General features: G+C 47.8%; 1 protein-coding gene across 1 annotated transcript; it reads right to left on the reverse strand.

Annotated features, from left to right (window-relative positions):
- Positions 1-6,554: 6,554 nt before the first annotated feature.
- On the reverse strand, positions 6,555-18,463 carry SMIM7 (small integral membrane protein 7). The gene is made up of 5 exons (XM_047850151.1): positions 18,397-18,463; positions 18,273-18,314; positions 17,741-17,793; positions 12,926-13,016; positions 6,555-7,685 (listed from the first exon to the last, which is right to left on the reverse strand). The coding sequence occupies exons 1-5, from the start codon at positions 18,420-18,422 to the stop codon at positions 7,670-7,672; spliced, it is 228 nt and encodes a 75-aa protein (XP_047706107.1). The 5' UTR covers positions 18,423-18,463; the 3' UTR covers positions 6,555-7,669.
- Positions 18,464-18,784: the final 321 nt, after the last annotated feature.

An 18,784-nucleotide genomic window follows, 5' to 3' on the forward strand; every position in this document is an offset into this window, starting at 1 on the left:
ACCTGGGCCGAAGTTGGACACTCAACCAACTGAGCCACCCAGGCGGCCTGAGATCTTTTCACAGAACTAATGACAGGGGCGCCTGGGTGGCTCAGTTGGTTGAGTGTCCAACTCTCGATTTTGGCTCAGGTCACGATCCCAGGGTCGTGGGATCGACCCCACGTCGGGCTCTGCACTGATAAGCGTGGAGCCTGCTTGGGATTCTCTCTCTCTCCCCCCGCCCCTCTGCCCCTCTCACCTGCTCATGCTCGATCTCTAAAATTAAAAATTTTAAAAAGGTTTAAAAAAAAGTAATGACAGCAACGAAAATAACACCGCTTACTGAGTGCCTGCTGCACGTGAGGCACGTTATAGGTATGTGCCATGGCTCTCTCCCTCACTGTCCCCATATCACAGATGAGGACATGGGGGTACAAAGATGCCAATGCACTGCCCCCCATCACACTCTGTAAGGGACAGAGCCTGGGTTCTGGCCCAGACCTCCATCTTGCTTTCTAACGTAACCATCTTTTCCACTCTTCCCTGATTCACAGTAAACTCTAATTAAATGCACTAAAGCTTTATTCCCCTTAAAATAACTTCTACAACTCCCCCAGCATAGTCCACACTCTGTGGCCCACATTTACCACGAATGGCCACAACGATTAATGTGAACCAAACACAGGCCAACAGGAACCACCCATAAGATGTCTTAAAAAAAAAAAAAAAAAAGTACTGTCTAGGGGCACCTGTGTGGTTCAGTCGGTTAAGCATCTGACTCTTGATTTTGGCTCAGGTCATGATCTCACGGTTCATGAGTTCGAGCCTATTGGTCTCCCTGCTGACAGTGAGGAACCTGCTTAGGATTCTCTCTCTCCCTCTCTCTCTGCCCGTCCCTCCTTTTCTCTCTCACAAACCAAATAAACGAACATTAAAAATACATACACTGTCTAGTCTAGGGAGTCAGCAAACCTTTCTGTAGACTCAGACAGTAAATATATTCAGTTTTACGGGCCAGATGGTCTCTGTCGCAAGGACTCATTGCCCCAAAAGCAGCCACTGATGATACATACATGAATGGGCGTGGCAGTGTTTCAATAAAACTTTATTTATGGACAAAGAACGCACAATTTCCTTTCATTTTCTTCTCAATCCTTTACTGACCATTAAAAAATGTAAAAACCATTCCGTCTGGCGGGCCATGCAGTCAGGGGGTGAACCAGATGTGGGCGGCAGTCTGTTGACCCCCAGTCTCATCCAAATCAACCCACAGGTCACACAGAAAACTACAGAGACAGACACGGAAGTGGTTCTTGCCATTTTCTAATCGAAAAATGTGGACTTTGAATTTCTCACTAGTTCTAGACCCCTTTCGCCCCATTTCTCATGAGGAATGCTCACTATTACCAAACTCTCATTTCTAGCAACTCTTGAGTACTAGAAAGGGGCTCGAAGAGAGTCAAGCGCTTTTCTCTGTGGAATAATGCAAATCAAGGGAATAATGAAAACAAGCCCCTGAGTAGAATTTACATCTTTCTTTAACAAAATAACATGCTGGGGCGTGTGGGTGACCCAGTCGGTTAAGCGCCCGACTTCGGTCAGGTCATGATGTCACAGTTCCGTTTCTGAGTTCGGGCACTGAGCCAGGCTCTCTGCTGACAGCTCAGAGCCTGAAGCCTGCTTCAAAGTCTCTCTCTCTCTCTCTCTCTCTCTCTCTCTCTCTCTGCACCTCCCCCCGTGCGCACTCTCTCCTGCTCTGTGTCCCCAAAGCAAGCAAACGTTAAAAAAAATTTTAAAATACCATGCCTTCTGCTCTATACGCAAACAGCACACGTCTTTCATCAACATGGGAAAACATCGGGAGGTTTGTCAAATATCTCATAAACACAAATTTGGTTAAGAAGGAGATAATGAAATGGTTGAAATGAAACGAAAATGCCTCACTAATGACAGCTTCGCTGGCTTTTCAAATCTAACCACTTCAGAGGAGAGCCGATCTCATTATCACGTTGCACGGCTGCACGGAAAGAGCTCCCGCTCGGGAGAATTCACAGGGAGCCCAGGAGCCATCTCTCCCCAAACTATCAAGAGGAATAACATTCCATTTTGGTCTATTAAGCACAGCTCTTGAAAATGGCTGGCTCGATTTTCAGCAAATTCGAAAAACATATTTGCAAATGTGTTTATGAAAACCGAGACCACGAGGTGTGCGGATGACTCCACCCAAGGGCCGTGGGGGCGGGGGTGGGGAAGGGGAAGGGCACCTTGAGATTCTCTATCATCTCCTAGCTCCAGGGTCAGCAAATGTGGCACGTGAATGGGCCAGAAAGACAGTATTTTCAGGTCTGCGGGGCAGATGGTCTCCGTCACATCTCTGCCACTGTAGCAAGACGGACGATACCTATTCGGAGGGCGGTGGCTGGGTGAAAATAAAACTTTATTTACAAAAAACAGCTGGCTAGCCAGGCTCTGCCTGGGAACCACAGCTCCTGACCTCTGCTCTAGAACAGCGGGACCTGAAGTGCAACGAGAAACCCACCAAACGAGGGACACGTTCCACTTCTCCGAGATGGAGGGGATGGAAGAAGGGGCAGAAGAGGGTTTCCAACATGCATCTCAAAGGGCAGGTGCTGCAAACGGTGGCCTTGTTTTCATTCTCAACGTGCAGCTCCTCACCTTGGCCGTGACTCCATGCAACATGCTCCAGGGCAAGCAGTAGTGGGCCTTTATGACTTAGGTGGTGGTTAAGGTCCTTAACCCTCAGGATCAGGGCAGACAGCCAACCGGTGTGATGTCAACCACAGTAGCTTTCACAAAGAAACAGTTATCTGGGTGGCGCCTGAAAACCTCGTCCTTATGAACAGGTTAAGCAAACTGAAGCAGCCAGAGATCACTCCCGACCAAAGCTGATCTAGACCCCAGTTCTTGTACATAGGAACATACGCTACGCTCAGTATGAACAAATGAACAAACAAAGACACAAATTATCCAAGATTCGTTTTTCTTTGGAGTTCTCAGCTCAAAGCTGTCAAGATGATCTCTTTTTCTTTTACCTTTTTTTAAAAGGTTTTATTTATTTTCTTGAGAGAGAGAGAGAGTGTGTGTGTGGGCAGGGGAGGGGCAGAGAGAGAGGTCAGCAGAGGAGCCAAAGCAGGCTCTGTGCTGACAGCAGTGAGCCCGATGTGGGGCTCGAACTCACAAACTGTGAGGTCACGACCTGAGCTGAATCAGATGCTTCACCAACTGAGCCACCCAGGCGCCCCAAGGTGGATCTCTTTTAAAAAGTGACCCCGAAATTCATTAGGGATGATATACCAAATTGTTCATCACAGTATTATTTATGAAAGACAAAACCCGGAGACAACTCAAGTTTCCATCAGCTGGGGACGAATTAAATTAATCACGACACATCATTACAATAACTTCTTTGCAGTTATTAAGAATGGTAACTGAAAAAAGAAAAAAAACACAGGGGCACCCGGGTGGCTCAGTTGGTTAAGCGTCTTGGCTTCAGCTCAGGTCACGAACTCATGGTTCGTGAGTTCAAGGCCCGATTCAGGAGGGCTGTCTGCTGTCAGCACAAACTCCACTTCAGATTCTCTCTCACTCTCTCTCTCCCTCTCTCTGCCCCTCCCCCGCACATGTGCACATGTGCATGCACGCGTGCGCGCTCTCTCTCTCAAAAATAAACATTAATAAAATAAAAGAACCATAACTGTAGGAAAAAATACAGAAACGTATCATCAGATGAGAAAAGCAGGCTAGAACACACAAAGATACAATTTATGTCATGAAAATGTATGCCCCGTACCCAATGGACATGCACAGAGAAAGAGCCAGAAAGATGTATACCTTGAGTGACGTCCTCTGCGGGAATGTGATTATTGGTAGTGGCATCCTTTCGAGTAAAGCCGTATATTACAATTTATCTACAATGAACATGCGTTGGGAGTAAGAAACTTTAGAATAAAGCAAACAAAAGCCACTCCAGCTACCATAGTGGACCGGATGATGCAGCCTTCCTAGATACTCCAGAGTCACTGGTGAAGGGAGTCAGCGAAGGTCACAACGGTTATAGCAGTGGCATTTGTCAGAGTGGACAAAGTATAAGTTCAAAGCACGTACGAGAGGGCCAAGGTCAAAGAGAGATTTACTGACACCAGGCAGTAATTAAAACTGAGCACCGTGCAGGCGCTCCTGGGCGCCTGTCGATTAAGCGTGGGACTCTTCGTTCCAGCTCAGGTCAAGATCTCACGGTCTTGTGAGTTCGAGCCCCGCGTTGGGCTCCACACTGGCAGTGCAGAGCCTGCTTGGGATTCTCTCCCTGCCTTTCTCTCTCTCTGCCCCTCTCCCGTTAGCATGTGCATACTCTCTCTCTCAAAATAAATAAATAAACTTTAAAAAAGTTTACACACACACACACACACACACACACACACACACACACACACACACAAAACTGAGCACCATGCAGCCTGTCTGGCAACCCAGAACCCAAGCTGGCTTCTCCACCATCAAACAACATCATATCCAGGCATGTATCTCATTTTATCGCACTTCACTGACGCCGTGTTTTCTACAAACTGACGGTTTGTGGCAACTAGCTTCTTGGCCCCATTTTCCCAACAGCGTCCAATCACTTCACGTCTCTGTGTCACATTGTGCTAATTCTCAACATATTTCAAACTTTTTCATTATTACTGTATTTGTTTCGGTGATCTGTGATCAGAGATTATGGCTCACTGAAAGCTTAGATGACAGTTAGCGCTTTTTAGCCATCAAGTGTTTTTTAATTACGAATGCACGGGTTTGTTTTTTTTTTTTTGATGTGATGCTTAATGTACAGTTACTAGACCAGAGTGTCTATAAACACAACTGTTATATGAATCAGGAAACCAAAAACTTGACTTAACTTGCTTTATTGCAATATTCGCTTTACTGTAGTGGTCTGGAACTGAACCCACAATATCTCCAAGGTTTGCCTGTATACCGTTGTATATAAGGAAAATGCTAGAAAGGCAATAGGAAGATAGGAAAAGGTTTTCTATGCTGGAAAACTGTTTCTAATTCTTTTTTTTAATGTTTATTTTTTGAGACAGAGAGAGACTTAACACTAGCAGGGGAGGGGCAGAGAGAGAGGGAGACACAGAATTGGAAGCAGGCTCCAGGCTCTGAGCTGTCAGCACAGAGCCCGATGTGGAGCTTGAACTCGTGAACCGCGAGATCATGACCTGAGCCGAAGTCGGACACTTAACCGACTGAGCCACCCAGGCACCCCTCTAATTTTTTTAAACCATACAATCGAGGGGCGCCTGGGTGGCTCAATCAGTCATGCGTCCAACTTCGGCTCAGGTCATGATCTTGTGGTCTGGGAGTTCAGGCCCCGCATCAGGCTCTCTGCTGTCAGCATGGAGCCCACATGGGATCCTCTGTCCCCTTCTCTCTCAGCCCTTTCCCTGCTTGTGCGCTCCCTCTTTCAAAACGAAATAAACATAAAAAAATGAAAAACAAAAAAAAATAATAAAAACAAAACCCATACAATTGCTCTTTAAAGGTGTGTGTGCACAAATGTAGGCAAAGGAGAGAAAATGCAGGCAGTGAGGACACCCACACCGAACATTTAAGCTTGCTGAACTTTTCAATCGCCCCAGGCAGACGGGACCCTCAGACCCCTTTTGGAGACTGGAAACTGAGGCAAGGAGTGGGGAAGCAAGCAGCCAAGGTCTCACTAGCAAGGAGCAGAGACGGGACTCGAACCCGCACCTAACTGACCCAGAAGCATGAGCGCTTAAATTCTGGGCAACCCTACGCACCCAAAACTCAAACGTCAATAATCTTTCACGTTAATGAGGGTTCTTGAAAAGCTTCCTCAAGATACACATCCATGAGACACAACTTTCAAAAGGTACAGCAGAGCCTCCGAAGCGATGCTGATGGGAGCTTAACAAGGAGATAACAGTTCTCTGGGGGAAAAAAATACAACTATTGAAACAAAATCTCAATGACAGCATTCTCTTCGCAGAGCGCGATTCACCCCCGTAACATATATGAATGCCTCTCCTCACCGAAACCTCAGCACCAGTCTGAATAAGGCGGCGAGGTTTCCTCGCACCACTGACACGGCTTGATGAGTGACCAGGCAAGATCTCGGCACATCTGTTCTGGCTGACAAGGACACAGGCCTGGGCGAAGCTCGATTGGGCCGCTACGTTCCCCGGCGACTTACAAACCACACGCCCGGGTGTGACAAGGGAATAAATTACACAAGCAGTGAAGGAGAATGACGTTGGCAAAGCAGCAGGGAGAGCAGATTTGACCCTAGTCTAGCAAAACCCCGCTGCTGTCACCGGCTCTTTCTATACCGCCAAGAGTGGCCAGGTCAAAAATCACATTGGCCCAATTCCAGCCGCACATTTACTCACACAAAATCTCAAAAGGGAAACCTAAATATTGCCTCTTTTCTGACTTTTTGACAGCCTCCGAAATGAATCCTCAGTGTTCCCCACAGTGTAGTTCACAACAACTCGGGCTGGAAGTCAACTAACTTCTTGGTTAAAAAATGTATAAACAAAAGATCCTTTTTAGAAATGAGCTTTATTTTCAATGCGACTCGGTTCTGCAAGTCTACAGGTTTACTTGGTTACTTCTTCCTCCTGTCAGGTTTACCTACAAATCAGGATTTCAAAAACCACAAGGAACAAATCAAACACCGGCAGGATCTGGGTGCTGACCACCGGCATTTCGTCTTGGCAATAAAAGGCCTCCCTTTCAATGAAGATTCTGTGCAAAATGCTAGATTTCCTCGAGTGAGGCTCCTTGCTTTTCAACCTTGAAATCACTCACTTGAAAATCAGACCCGGAATTCCAAACTTGGAGAACTGGGTCCTGATACCCCCCATGGACGGCACCCTCGTTCTGAAAATGATACAATTAATGGCCCCAAAGTGACTTTAACAGAGGGCTTCGAGGCAAGGCGAAGTTTCTCCTAACACCCACATCTGCCTGCTCTGTACCTCTCTTCCATGGAAATCGGTAATACTTCACCCTTAAAGTCCTGGGGATGACCTCAGCTGCACTGAGCGGCCAAGCAGAGCCCATCGAGACAGGAAAGGAATTTGGACACAGGCCCAGCAACAATGAACTTGCTTGTTATTCGTAAATACAGTCCAGTAAAGAGGTTCCACCAAACTCAAAAGCCAACCTTTCTGTTTCAGATCCCTGGATAAAAATGATTTTTTCAGAACTTGGGTAATTGGAACCAAAAAGGATGGTGGTTAAAAATAAACGGAGAAATATCCAGAAGTGGGTTTCTAGCGGAAGCTTGGAAGAAGAGGAATTCCAATCTAAAAAAACAATCTAGACATGTTCTTTTATCCGTAGGGAATGCAATGTTATCACATTCCCCTTCCATAAGCCCTCCTCAAACTCCTTAAGTAGTCAGCATTTCAGAGGAGAGACCAAAGTGAAAAGATCTTTGAAAAGAAAACAATGACGTGGCTGGGAAACCGTGTGCAGCTTGGCGAACATTTTTTTCCACCCACCACGAACTTGGGCTTTCTGGGAAGATCGCTGGTTTTCCAGTCAAAACCATTCTTGAAGTCATCAGGAACGGAGGAAGGGAGACCCGGCATCTGGGAAGGTGGTTCCTGGTTCCTGGTTCCTGGTTCCCGGGAAGGCGTATATCTGGGGCTCAGGAGCCAAACAGCCTGGAAAAGTCGGAGGGCAGAAATGTACATGAAGATGCGAACGAAGCAAAGCTATCGCTCTGGAAACACTTTCAGAAGATTTTTTTATGTGACTATTAAGATTATTTTGTATCCTTTATAATTTTGTAAGTGATTTTTCTGTTATGCAACGTGAACATACTTAACACTACCAAACAGTACATTTTATTTTTTTTAATGTTTTTATTTATTTTGAGACAGAGACAGAGCATGAGCAGGGGAGGGGAAAAGAGAGGGGGAGACACAGAATCCGAAGCAGGCTCCAGGCTCTGAGCTGTCAGCACAGAGCCTGACGCGGGGCTTGAACTCACGGAGTGTGAGATCATGACCTGAGCTGAAGTTGGAGCTTAACTGCCTGAGCCACCCAGGTGCCCCCAAACAGTACATTTTAAAAAGAAGAAAGCTATTTAACAAAGTATCTATTTCATCAGAATCTGTAACATTTTAGCCCATTCTCTATTACTGCCAGTCAGTGATGACTTTCATAAATTAAAAAAAAAAAAAAAAAAAGATATTAACGTTATTCCAGTGAAGGAAATCCTGAACAGGGAAGGCTTGGAAACTGTACAAATGTCCATCAAGTTGAGAATGGGTATGTAAGTTATGACAGAGGTTTACTGGGGAAAACCACAGGGCTATTAAAAAGATATATATGGTGGGGGGTTGCCTGGGTGGCTCAGTTGGTTAAGTATCTGACTTTTGATTTCGGCTCAGGTCATGACCTCACAGTTCCTGAGTTCGAACCCTGCATCGGGCTCTGTGCTGACAGTGTGGAGCGTGCTTGGGATTCTCCCTCTCCCTCTCTCTCTGCCCCTTCCCTGCTCTCATGTGTGTGCACGCATGCACTCTCTCTCTCTCTGAAAATAAACTTAAAATACACACACACACACACACACACACACACACACAGAACTCTGTTACCTTTACGACATTTCTATAAATCCAAACTCTTTCCAAAATAAAAAGCCTTTTTGAAAAAAAAAAAAAAACAAAACAGAAAGTGCAGGACCAACTGGATTACAACATATGCAAAAGAATGAAGCTGGATCCCTACCTCACACCGTCTACAAGAATTAACTCAAAGTGGATCACAGACCTAACTATTAAAATTAAAATCAGAGAACTCTTAAAAGAAAACTTAGGCCTACAGGTGCCTGGGTGGCTCAGTCGGTTGAGCATCTGACTCTTGATTTTGGCTCAGGTCACGATCTTGCAGTTTGTGAGTTTGAGCCCTGCTTTTGGCTTTGTGCTGACAGCGTGGAGCCTGCTTGAGGTTCTTTCTCTCCCTCTCTCTCTCTACCCCTCCCCTGCTTGCATGCTCTCTCTCTCAAAATAAATAAATACACTTTAAAAAAAAAAAAAAAAGAAGAAAGAAAAGAAAACTTAGGCTTAAATCTCCATGACCTCGGGCTAGGCAACAATTCCTTAGCTATTACACAAAAAGCACAAGTGACAGAAGGAGAAATAGATTGGAGTCTACCAAAACTAAGATTTTTTTTGTGCTTCAAAGGACACCATCGAGAAATTGAAAAGACAACTCCCAGAATGGGAGAAAATACTTGCAAATCACATATCTGATAAGGGACTGGGATCCACACTATAAAAAGAACTCTTACAACTCAGTAATAACCCAACTAAGAAATGGACAGAGGATCTACACATTTTTCCAAAGAAGATACACAAATGACCAATAGGCACATGACAAGACGCTCGACGTCATTCACCATCAGGGAAATGCAAATCAACCCTTACATCTGCTAAGACGGCTCGGCTCTCATCAAAAAGACTGACAATCGCAAGCGTTGGCAAGGATGTGGGGAAACTGGAACCATCATACACTCCTGGTGGGAAGGCACACTACTGCAGCGACTTTAAAAAATAGTCTGGCAGAAGCTCAAAAGGATAAATATAGAGTGACCCTAAGACCCAGCAATCTCACTCCTCGGTATTTACCAGACAGCCTCGAAAACGTGTGCACAAATGTTTGTATCAACAATGTTGGAGACAGCCGAAAAATGGAAACATCCCAGATAGCCATCAACGGATGGATACAAAAACAAGCCAAGGTGCAGCCATACAATGGACTATTCTTTGGCCACAGAAAGGAATGCAGTGTTGACATGCCACGGCATGTCGGAACCTACGAGACATCACGCTGAGTGAAAGAAGCCAGACACAGAAGGGGCCACACACTGTTGCGATTCCATTTATGTGAAATGCCCAGAACAGGCAGATCCATAAAGAAAGCTGGAGGGAGGGGAGAACAGGCAGGAACTGCTTAATGGGTCTGAGGTTTCCCTTTCGGGGGTGATGAAAACGTTCTAGAATTAGATGGCCGTGGTGGTTTCACAACCCTGTGAATATACGACAAAACACTGAGTTGTGAACACCAACTTGCACTTTTGTACTTATTCATCCTTTTCCGTGGTTTTACACGCTCGTGTTCTCCCGGTCTTCCTCTCCCCAATACTTCAGTATGAAGATTGCAACGTAGAGAAGACTTAACAGAATGGTTCAGTGAACACCCACATATACACCACCTCCATTCTGCAATTAACACTCTGTTGTACAGGGTACCTGTCAATCTGTCTCCCTTATCTTTGATGTGTTCCCAAGTTAAGCTGCAGACGGTAATACTCTCGGTCCCTAAACCTTCAGGCACATTTCTCTCTGTATTTCAAGTTTTTCGTGCCTTTTTTAAATTCCCAAAGTAGCTCAGCTCAAGCAATACAGAAGTGGGTGCAGGGAACTGTGAACCATCCCCTCAGGCCCTGTTAACCGCGTCAGCGGTCACAGCATGGTCACCTCTGAGCATGGTCACGTCTGCAGACAGCCTGGAGTAGATCCGTCCAACTCCCTGCCTGGAAGTCTCCCCACACACTTCAGGCATTTATTTAATGTTTACCGCGTGCAAATCACAACTGAGGCCAGAGTGTGCATTTAAGTGACATCCAGCCACCTTTGCTTTCAAAACACTCCCCTGTGTAGACAGAAGTTTTAGCACACCATCAGTGACGGTAGCATAACAGTCGTACGGGCGTCCTTTGAATTACCTGACTATTCCCCTGTTCTTGGACAGTTAGGTGATTTCCAGTTTTGTTTCGTTTTCTTTTTTTTGTAGCAAAAGTAGAACAGCTTTTCTTATTTAAAAAGCCTTTGTTACTTTGAACACATCTAAGGCGTTATTTTATTTACTTTTGAGAGACAGACAGAGCAAGCACATGAGTGGGGGCGGGGGGGGGGGGGCAGAGGGAGAGAGAGAGAATCTGAAGCAGGCTCCAGGCTGGGCACAGAGCCTGATGCGGGGCTCGAACCCACGACCCCGGGATGACGACCGGAGCCGAGGTGATTTCCAGCTTTTTAATATCCTGGGAAAGCCGGTCACTGCCTCCCTGACAGGGCCCTTTCTGAAAAAGATCTTCCCTCCCTGTGGCCCCTACTGGAAGAGCCGGCCTAGGTCAGGGGTCGGCACACTCCCTGTGTAGCAAGTGGCACTGTAAGTAGTTTGGGCTTCCGGTTTCCATCACAAGGTTTCAAGCGCTCCCCGGTAACCAAAAGCAGTCACAGAAATGGGTGTGGCCGCATGACAATAAAACATCAGGAAAACCAGGAAACAGATATGGCCCAAGGGCTGTGGTTCCCTGACTCAACCTAAGTGATTCTGCCGGCACCAGGACAACCCCAATCTAGTAGGACCTGGGTGACACCAAGCTAGGCCAATCAGGCTCTGCTCTCAGGAAGCAGAATCAGCACACTAGGCTACAGACTAAGCCAGCCTTGGGCTAAGCTGGAACGTCACAGAGCCTGAGGCTACTACCATCCTGGTCACTGGCCGGCAGAGGAGCAGTAAAGGAAGCTAGCTGGGAGAGAAGGATGATGAAGCCGCTGGACAGAAAAGAACAAAATGATAAAAACACACCGAGCTCGCCCCTGCCCCAGGACCTTCGCGCGTGCTATGTCCAGTGCTACTGTGCTTCTCTTTGGTTCTGCAGATGGCAAGGCTGCCTCTGGTTCTTTAGGTTTTGATTTAAACAGCACTTCTCAGAGAGGCTCTTCCCGACCATTTCCCAAACTGGGAGCCTCCCATTTGCCTCATGAGTGAGGTTTTCCTATTTATTTGTTTTCTGTCCCTGTCCCATCTGCTATACTGTGTGCATTCACTGATGGCAAGGACTATGGCTGTCTTGGTCTCAGCTATAAGCCCAAGGCACAGCCCGTGCTGGATAGTTGTGAATGAATGAAGGAAGGAATGAATGAATAGGTGGGAACGTGGAAAGACCGAGGCTGGAGGAGCACCCCCAGCACTGTTCCACCTCCTGTGAATCTTAGTTATGCTTCCCATGCTCTTCTGCAAATCCCCTGGGCTCTTCACGAGCCCTTTTTGTACCTGGACAGGCCTCAACCGAGCTCCCAAAGAGGGCCTCTCTGGGCATACACCGCGGTCCTCATTCTGGGCTCTAAAACACTTTCCAGTGACACAGTGAACCCCCCCTCCCCCCCATCTCCTAAGTCCTAAGTCCATCTCTAACAGCCACTGGACTGGCACAAGGTCCCCCCAGCAACCCTAAATTCAGCATCTCAATTATTCAGGACAGTCGATTTTCCTTCTCTCCCTCTTTAGGGTGAAGCAAGGGACCAGCCCAGCATGGACAAAATGCCAGATTCTCCTACTGTTTTTCTCGAGTCTGTTTACTAGCAGTCTCACAATTCATTAATAGCAGAATCAAAATTAAGGCCCCGCTGCTGGGAGGAAAACCAATCCGATTAGATTTGTTAAGCCTAATGAGGAAATGAAAAATGGACACGAAAACAGAAAAAAGTCTGAAACCCTTCTGCTGGCTTCCAGCAGGGTAGGAAGCAGGGACCCAGCAGCACACTGGTCATTCAAGCCACATTTTCCACCCTGGCAAGACACCGAGCATACACTAAACACTGGCAAGAGGTAACAGGGCCAAGGCTCGAGGGAAGGCATCTCTTGGCAGCCTCTGCTGAGGTACCAGAAACAGCCAGGACTTGGAGAACACCGTGTTCTGGTCAAAGCTCCGGCCTAGACCACAGTGACACAGTCTAACCCGTGTAGACCCTGGGAGAGTTCTTATTTTGAAAGCAGAAAGCGTGACACAAAAGTGCCGACAGAGGAGACAGGGAATGACCATCAGGTGGGTCGATCTGGAGAACGACACTGAGGATGACACGGAAGGGGACAGGCAGGCTTGACTTACACGATCATGCAGAACATCATGAAGACATTCCACAGCGCAATGAAGATGCGGAAGTATCTGAGGCTCAGTAGGAACTCCCGGATGTTGTCACCTGCAAAGGCAGAAAGCATTTTTACAAGCACGGCTCACATGTCTGCTGTCACGGCTGCAGTGTGCTTCTGCAGTTTCCGCCCGCCCCCATCCCACTACCCCACGTTCCGGGGGCAGCATGGCTTTCCCTGTGGGTCGCCTCTGCTCCCTGACCCTTGGCATTCTGGCAGTAGCTGCCACTGACCAACCCCTGAGAGCACCCAGTCCCCAGTCTCTGATTGGCTCAGGGAGGGAACATGTGACCCAAGTCTACCCAATGAGAGTCAGTCCTGAGATTTTTTTTGTCTCAACCACTGGGAAGGAGGCATTTGCTTCCTGTCCATCTTTCTGGGCTAGGAAGTTGTAAGCCCAGTCCTTTGGGTCAGAGATTGGCAAACTGTGGCCCATGGGCCAAAGCCAGCCCCTCCCGCCTGTTTCTATATGGCCTGTTAACTAAGAATATCTTTGATACTTTTTAATGGTTAAAAAAAAAATCAAAGGAGTATTTTGTGAGACACAAACGTTACATAAAATTCATATTTCAGTGTCTATAAATAAGTTTTATCAAAATACACCCATGCCCCCTCATTTATATATAGGAGATAAACCTCAGAGCTATTGTTGATTTGGTTCTGGCTCCAGACCACTGCAATAAAGCAAGTCAAATGATTTTTTTGGCTTCCCAGTGCATATAAAAGTTACATTTACACTATACTATAGTCTATTAAATATGCAGCAGCATTATATCTAAAAAATAATGTAAATGCATTAATTTAAAAATTATTGGTGGGTGTATAGATGGCTTGATGCGCGGTTGAACATCCATCTGGCTCTTGGTTTCGGCTTGCGTCATGATCTCCCAGTTCGGGAGTTCGAGCCCCACATCTGCTGGGGATCCTCTCTTTTTGCCCTTCCCCTTCACTTGCTCTCTCTCTTTCTCTCTCTCTCTCTCAAAATAAATAAACTTTAAAAATATATATATTGCTGGGGTGCCTGGGTGGCTCAGTCAGTTAAGCATCCAACTCTTCATTCTGGCTCAGGTCATGATCTCAGGGTCTAGAGTCAAGCCCCCCATAGGGCTCCAAGTTGGGCATGGAACCTGCTAAAGATTCTCTGTCTCCCGGGGCACCTGGGTGGCTCAGTCGGTAAAGTGGCCGACTTCAGTTCAGGTCATGATCTCATAGTTTGTGAGTTTGAGCCCTGTGTCAGGCTCTGTGCTGACAGCTCAGTCTGGAGCCTGCTTGGGTTTCTGTGTTTCCCCCTCTCTCTGCCCCTCCCCTACTTGCACTCTGTCTCTCCTCTCCCTCAAAAATAAACACATTAAAATTTTTTTTAAAAAAATTCTCTCTCTCCCTCTCCCCGAGTGCACGCACACTATCTCGCTCAAAAAAAAAAAAAAAAAAAAAATACTGCTAACAAATGCTAACCATCATCTGAGCTCTCAGCAAGTCATAATCACTGATCACCGAACCAAATAGAACAATGAAAAAATGTGAAAACCTGCTAGAATTACCAAAATACGACACACACAAAGTGGGCAAATGCCGTTGGGAAAATTGTGCCAACAGACCTGCTCGCTCAGGGTGGCCACACACCTTCAGTTTGTAAAAAACAAAATTCTCTGCAAAGCACAATAAAACAAGGTATGCCCGGATTTGCCGCGGCTGCTTTCAAGGAACGGAGCTGAGATGCGGCACCAGAGAAGGTACGACCCACAGGGCACCTGGGTGGCTCAGTCGGTTCAGCGTCCGACTCTTGATTTGGGCTCAGGTCACGATCTCCCAGTTTGTGAGGTCCAGCCCCGCGTCAGGCTCGCACTGACGGCAATGCAGAGCCTGCTTGGGATTCTGTCTCCCTCTCTCTCCGCCCCTCCCCAGCTCGTGCGCACACGTGGTCTCTCTCCCTCTCAAAATAAGTAAATAAGCACTTAAAAAAAAAAAATAAGAGAGAGAGAGAGAGAGAGAGAGAAAGAAGGTATGACCCACAAAGCCTAAAATGTTTATGATCTGTCCCTTTACAGATAAATGTGCCAAGCCCTGCTCTCGGGTCACCTTTGTAAAAACAAGCAGCCTGAGAGTAAAACCAACCCAGAAGGACAAGGAGAGGATTGCGTGCAGGGCGGCTGGTATGAGCCCTGAATCCAGGTGTGCCTGAGAACCGTCCTACCCTTGGGAGGTTTCAACTTGCCTTACCCTTCGGCTGGGTTTTCAGTGTTTGCAGCTGAAAAAGGACACTAATTCAGGCAAGTAACAGGGGAGCTCTGCTTTGATGATGATTCGCTCTAGTTCCCCGATGCCACAGAGCAGAACCCATTTCGAGAGGAAACAGCATGGTACGATGGATGAGACTCCAGAGATGTGGGTTCCAGAACCCTCCTTCAGGGTTTTAAGTCAATCGTCCTCCCTCACTAATCCTCCAGAATGAAATGAACGGGTCCAGACAGGGTAACCTACAAGCATGCTACCCAAAATGTCATCTCTAGACCACGGCTGTCCAGTAAGTACAGAAAATACCAGGCAGGAGCTCAGAAATTTACACGGCCACCCGATATGACAGCCATCTGGCATCACTGCATCATCCAAGCACCAGATGAGCACACAGACTTGCTGAACGCAGCTTAGATGAGTCCGGTATTGTTCAACCCACTGGGACAGCCACGTGCAGCTCAGCCCAGACTGCAGATGTCAAACGCGGGTCCATCCCCAGCATGTCTGAGAGGCACTGCTCGGCAAGGCCCTTCCTTGAGCCCAGCATCAAAAAACAAAACAAAACAAAACAAAACAAAACAAAACAAAACAAAACAAAAAACAGGCTCTCCTGCCATCAACGGGTGCTAACTAAAGGCCACTTGTTCCAGGCAGCAGCCAAGTGCAGGGGATACAGGGAAGAACGAGACAGGGATCCCTGCCCTAAGGAGCTCACACGGAGGACAAATACTAAACAAGTTAATCACACATCTGATTATTCACCATGACAAGTGCCATGGGAGCATACAAAGGGGGCATCCAACCTAGCCCGTGCTGGGGAGCGGGGGGTTAAGCGCTTCGAGGAAGTGTATAAGCTCCGACCTTAAACTTGGGCAGGAGTTTACTGCCCTTCCACACAGGTGACCTTGGTCAGCCCCTGGCCTATAAATGCCCTAGCTTCCTCCTGTGTAAATGGGGGTGATGGGCAACTAGGAAGACCTCAGCACAGTGCCTGGCACACAGACAGCTCTCAACAAATGCAGCCACTACTGTATCAGGGGGTCAGCCAGGCACAGGGAGAGGGGCATTTTCTGCAGCAGCAGCAACAAGCACAAGATTACTAGCTGGAAGGAGACGTGCACAGAGCCCCTGATCACAAGGAAGCCACTGTTGTGACTGTCCTTATCGTGGACACTCTCACCACCACCAAGCCCTCCCACCTCCTACCCACCCCAGCTCCGATTTAGATCTATAGACCACAGCCCCAGGAGATGGTCTAGTACCTTCCACAGAGTGGGTAAGCAATATACATATAGCTGCTGAATGAATGGATGTATGAACGAAAGAATGAATGGATGGATGGTCTAGTGACTGAGGGTACAACCTGCGGGGTCCGAAAAAGCCAGCTTCCAATCAAGAGGCTGTCACTGGTTTACTATGTGACCACAAGCAAGTCAAGCCACAAGCCTGAACCTCAGTTTCCACACCTATAAAATGGGAAAATGCCCTTTACCTTTTAGGGGTGGAGACGGAGGGGAAATACCCATAGGAAGCACCTAAGGGGGCAGCTGCCACCAGGTAGGCCCTCAATAAAAGGGAACTGTCAGACTGTCCTCAAATTCACTGCCCCTCAGGGTTCGTATCGTCCCTACGCAATGCTCCATCATGGCACCCACCGCCTTGGCTGCTCCCTGCTGTGTCCCCAGCATCCAGCACACTGGCTGGCATGTGACAGGTGCTCAATAATGCTTGGTGAATGAATAAATGAATGACACAGTAGTCATGTACACGTCTCATGTCTCAAACAGTCACATGAATAAATTCAGCAAGAAGTGTCAAACCTAGGGCCTCCAGAGGCCAGGCAGGTGAAATGATATCACGATGAGGGGCTGGGACGAGTAGAGGCCACAGGCCCTGCTTCAACGGGGTCCTGTTTTTCTCAACTTCACCCAACAGGTGCCAAGAGGTTGCTTGAACCCTGAGCTGTAGGATGTTCAGATTTTTCTTGAAAAATTTTCTTGAAAATTCAGACAACTGAATTTTTACGTGACATCTGATTTATTTGAAAGCTAACGTTGGCATCTAATTAAAAAAGAAAAAACAGGTCTGCAGTACTCTGAAAGCAATAGCTACTTGTGAGGCTGTTCAGTTGCTCGTTCGTTCGTTCATTCATTCATTCATTCATTCATTCATTCATGCTGGAAGACTGGCACCACAAGGGCACAGAAATGGGCCAAAACAAGTTGGAGCAAGTGTGAGGGGCAAATATTAGCCACATGGTATCATACATAAAGGAAAATTCTAACTGTACGAAGTTATATGAGTTCTGACTTATGCGGGAAGGGTTAGCAAGAGAAAGAAGGTCGACAGAGGTGAACAAAAGGAACAGCACATCCTCAGGCCCAACTCTCTCTCTCTCACACACAATCACACACGCACACACACACACACACACACACACACACACAGATTATTAAAAAGAAAACTGAGTTAAGGCTTGGTAAGAACAAATTGTCCTCTCTGAATGGACCAATTTCAGAGTCCAGAAAGGAGGTCTTACCTGTGCTGGGTTCCCTCGACTCCTCCCCAAAGCCTTGTGTGTCCTTCTTTTTCCTACAAAGAGGAACAGACAGTATCCACTTTCGGTGGGACATAAAGACCACTCAGTCCTCTGGCCCTGACCCTCAGCTCAGAGGGCCTCGGACACCGTTTCAGCTCTAGCCCTGCAGCGGACTTGGTGACCTCGGGGGTTTAATGCCCCTTTGGACCATCATCTACCAGCCAATCACAGCAAGGCCTGCAGCCACCAAGGTGGAGAGGTTAGTCTGTGGGTACGAAGGAAGGCTAAGAACTCTGGGGGGACGGGCCGGAGGCTCTCCGGGATGCAAGAAGGGAGATCGCCGTTAACGAAAAGTCTTGATTTCAAGTCACCATGGAGCGCAGGGTCACAGAAGGACAGACCAGGAAGGAGGCGTGGCCAGAGGGCTGGCTGGGACTTGGGGGCGTGGCCTACGACTTGGGGCGGGCTCACGCTCGTGGGGCGGGTCTACGGGTCCCCTGGGTGGAGCCGCGATCCAAAGCGGCCTACTCACAGCTTAAAGTTGAGCACCGCCCCGGCGTTCATCAGCAGCGTCCTGCGAAGGGAGAATGAGGTTACCTGGGCCTCCCCTTGTCCCTCTTATCCTTCCTACCCCAGCCTCTAGCCCCCCTAATTACCCGAACAGCAGGATGTCCCCGATCATCGTTACGGCCGAAGCGTCCGTCAGAACCGGAAGCGGAAGCCTCGAAGAGGGAGGGGAGAGGAGCACAAACCGACCAATCTCGAGGCCGCGCTGGCGAGGGCTGGTCCAATCGAAGGCCAAGACATGCAGGGTCCCGCCCTCTGAAGGCCAGGCCCCTTTAGGAAAGAACAAGCGCCCCTTTTCTCTGGGAGGCCCGGAGGGTATTGAGGAGAGGGCGGGGCGATGGTGTGACGTCACCCGGGGCGGAGTCACCCGCGGCAGTATTAGGTTACGCACTGGAGGCGTGCCGCGCTGGAGTGAGGCCCCCAGCGCGCAGGAAAACTAGTGCAGTAGCTTTATTTTCTGGGCTGGGGTCTCCGATG

The sequence above is a fragment of the Prionailurus viverrinus genome, chromosome A2 (assembly GCF_022837055.1).
Source record: "Prionailurus viverrinus isolate Anna chromosome A2, UM_Priviv_1.0, whole genome shotgun sequence".
Taxonomy (NCBI): domain Eukaryota; kingdom Metazoa; phylum Chordata; class Mammalia; order Carnivora; family Felidae; genus Prionailurus; species Prionailurus viverrinus.

Bases quoted from the DNA above. Each gene is read 5' to 3' on its own strand.
- SMIM7 (XM_047850151.1), bottom strand. From the start codon at position 18,422: ATGATCGGGGACATCCTGCTGTTCGG. The intron at 18,315-18,396 runs GTAATTAGGGGG...CTCCCTTCGCAG, and splicing joins GGGGACATCCTGCTGTTCGG to GACGCTGCTGATGAACGCCG. The intron at 17,794-18,272 runs GTGAGTAGGCCG...TCCTCTTTGTAG, and splicing joins GCGGTGCTCAACTTTAAGCT to GAAAAAGAAGGACACACAAG.